The 1953-nt window shown below is 46.6% G+C and overlaps 1 protein-coding gene across 1 annotated transcript in view; it reads right to left on the reverse strand.

Moving 5' to 3' along the window:
- LOC122545706 (zona pellucida sperm-binding protein 3-like) overlaps positions 1–1949 on the reverse strand; it is a gene marked incomplete at both ends in the record, with an annotated part of 2588 nt that extends 639 nt beyond the window's left edge. The window contains 5 exons of the mRNA XM_043684646.1: positions 3–59; positions 143–320; positions 410–513; positions 603–718; positions 1857–1949. Coding sequence (XP_043540581.1) covers positions 3–59; positions 143–320; positions 410–513; positions 603–718; positions 1857–1949 — 548 coding nt within the window. The remainder of the gene's footprint in view (positions 1–2; positions 60–142; positions 321–409; positions 514–602; positions 719–1856) is intronic.
- Positions 1950–1953: the final 4 nt, after the last annotated feature.

Here is a 1953-nt window from a genome sequence, read left to right on the forward strand (position 1 = left end):
CGTCTCTCGGCAACACAAAGGTTGAAAAGGAGTCCTCAGCTTTGCTGTCCAGGAGGCAACTGCAGATGGACAAAGGGCCATGAAGTGAATGGAGTGAAGCCATTGAGATGGGAGCAGCTGGAGAAAGCAGAGAGCTCCTTACCCATTGTAGTCAATGATGCTGTATCTCGGGGTGGAGTCCTTGTCTGGGCTCAGTGTAGCTACACAGCGATCAATGTATAGCTTCAGGGGCATGTGGTTGGCCATTGAAACAGAGGCCTCAATGTGAATGAGGTCTCCCAGGGAGTAGACAGTGGAAGTGCGCTCTGTCAGCCAGTCACCTGAAGTACAGCAAGACAAGGGTTGGAGCCGGTGGGTACAACTCAGAGAGAGACACCAGGAGATCCCTCCCCAGCCACCCATCACATACCATTCATTAGACGTAGGGAGAATGACAGATGCCCTTCTCCAGACCTGGTGGAGAAGAATGGGATCCAGGTGGGCTTGATGGGATTGCTGCTCACATTGCCCTTCCTGGGGGAGGGAGACAGGGCAGCCATTTTAGGACAGTGTCAGACAACAACAGCAGGGGATTGTACTGACAATCAAGTAAAGAGTCTCACCTCAAATAACGACATTCAATGGGAACAACAGCACCATTGGTTCTCACAATGACAGATCCAGGATAGTTTGGGATGTGGGTCAGGTGGGTTGTGTAGACCAGGAAATCTTCAGTCACCTGAAAGACACCAGGTTAAAGAATGAGGGGCTAATGTGAAATGAGAAGGTTCTACACAGGGTTCAATTATACCATCCCATTGGGACAATTCTTTCAGGGAGAGATAGAAGCAGCCTCCTGAGCCTACCAACAACCACCAACTCCACCCCCACATTCCCTGAGCTAGAGAGACCACTGTTCAAGAGCAATGGGTCACAGGTCAAGGATTAGTCATTTTGGATCAGTTTAACAAGATTGACATCATACCAAAGATCAGATTTGAATTCCTGATGCAAAAGTTGGTTTAAAGGAGGATGGGTGTTTGGCTCCCAGACAGTATTTGCAATAAATATTGAGGGAACAGGGATGTGATGATTGTTATCACAGAAGGAGGTTGCCAGGATCTTTTGGCCATCTAATTCCCAGTGTAATCAGGAAACCTCTAGATTGGACTAGACCTGACTGATCCAATACCTGGAGGTTTGCAGTAAACTGAGGCAATAAAAGCTGTGTCCAAGAGCTGAGAAAAGTAGAGAAAACAATAGGACACCAGAATGAAATCAAAACAGTTTCACTGACAGGCCAAGTGTGGAACCCCTCAAGTACAGAGCCCCCACCGTAGGAAGGAGGTCAAGTCCATTTACCTGATGAAATGGAAGATACTTTCCCTCAAATTAAACACATCATGCTGCTATCCTGATGAAGGGCTTCTGCCCAAAGTGTCAATGTTCCTGCTCCTCGGATGCTGACTGACCTGCTGTGATTTTGCAGCACCACACTAATCTGTACTGCTATATTATAGACATTCCTGTAACATCTCTATAGAGAAACTGCACAACACAATGATGCACTGTGGAAAGTCACTAAATCAATTCAGGAGAAAGTTCACAGTATCCAAACATCCACAAATCACATGATACCCAATTCACACTGAGAACATTCATTGTAACAGAACATATATAACCAGAAGCTTCCAAACCAGTGAAAATGGCAGCACAAGACAAGAGAAGGAGAACAATTAAGGCAGAGTCCAATCCAGGAGAGGAACCTGGACTGAGTATTTGAGAAAGCAGGAGAATGGTCCTTCCCAATATCAATGATCTCAACCAGGAATCGTTGACAGACCAAGCTTCCAGCAAGTTTAAACAACCCCCATTACCTGTAATCTGCTGCCACACTCATGCAGGCCATAGTCAAAGAGAACAGTCTGGTTCTCAGGGAACACTCTGGTTGGACGACAACCTGCTGTCCCCAGG

The sequence above is a fragment of the Chiloscyllium plagiosum genome, unplaced genomic scaffold, assembly GCF_004010195.1.
Source record: "Chiloscyllium plagiosum isolate BGI_BamShark_2017 unplaced genomic scaffold, ASM401019v2 scaf_87329, whole genome shotgun sequence".
Lineage (NCBI taxonomy): Eukaryota > Metazoa > Chordata > Chondrichthyes > Orectolobiformes > Hemiscylliidae > Chiloscyllium > Chiloscyllium plagiosum.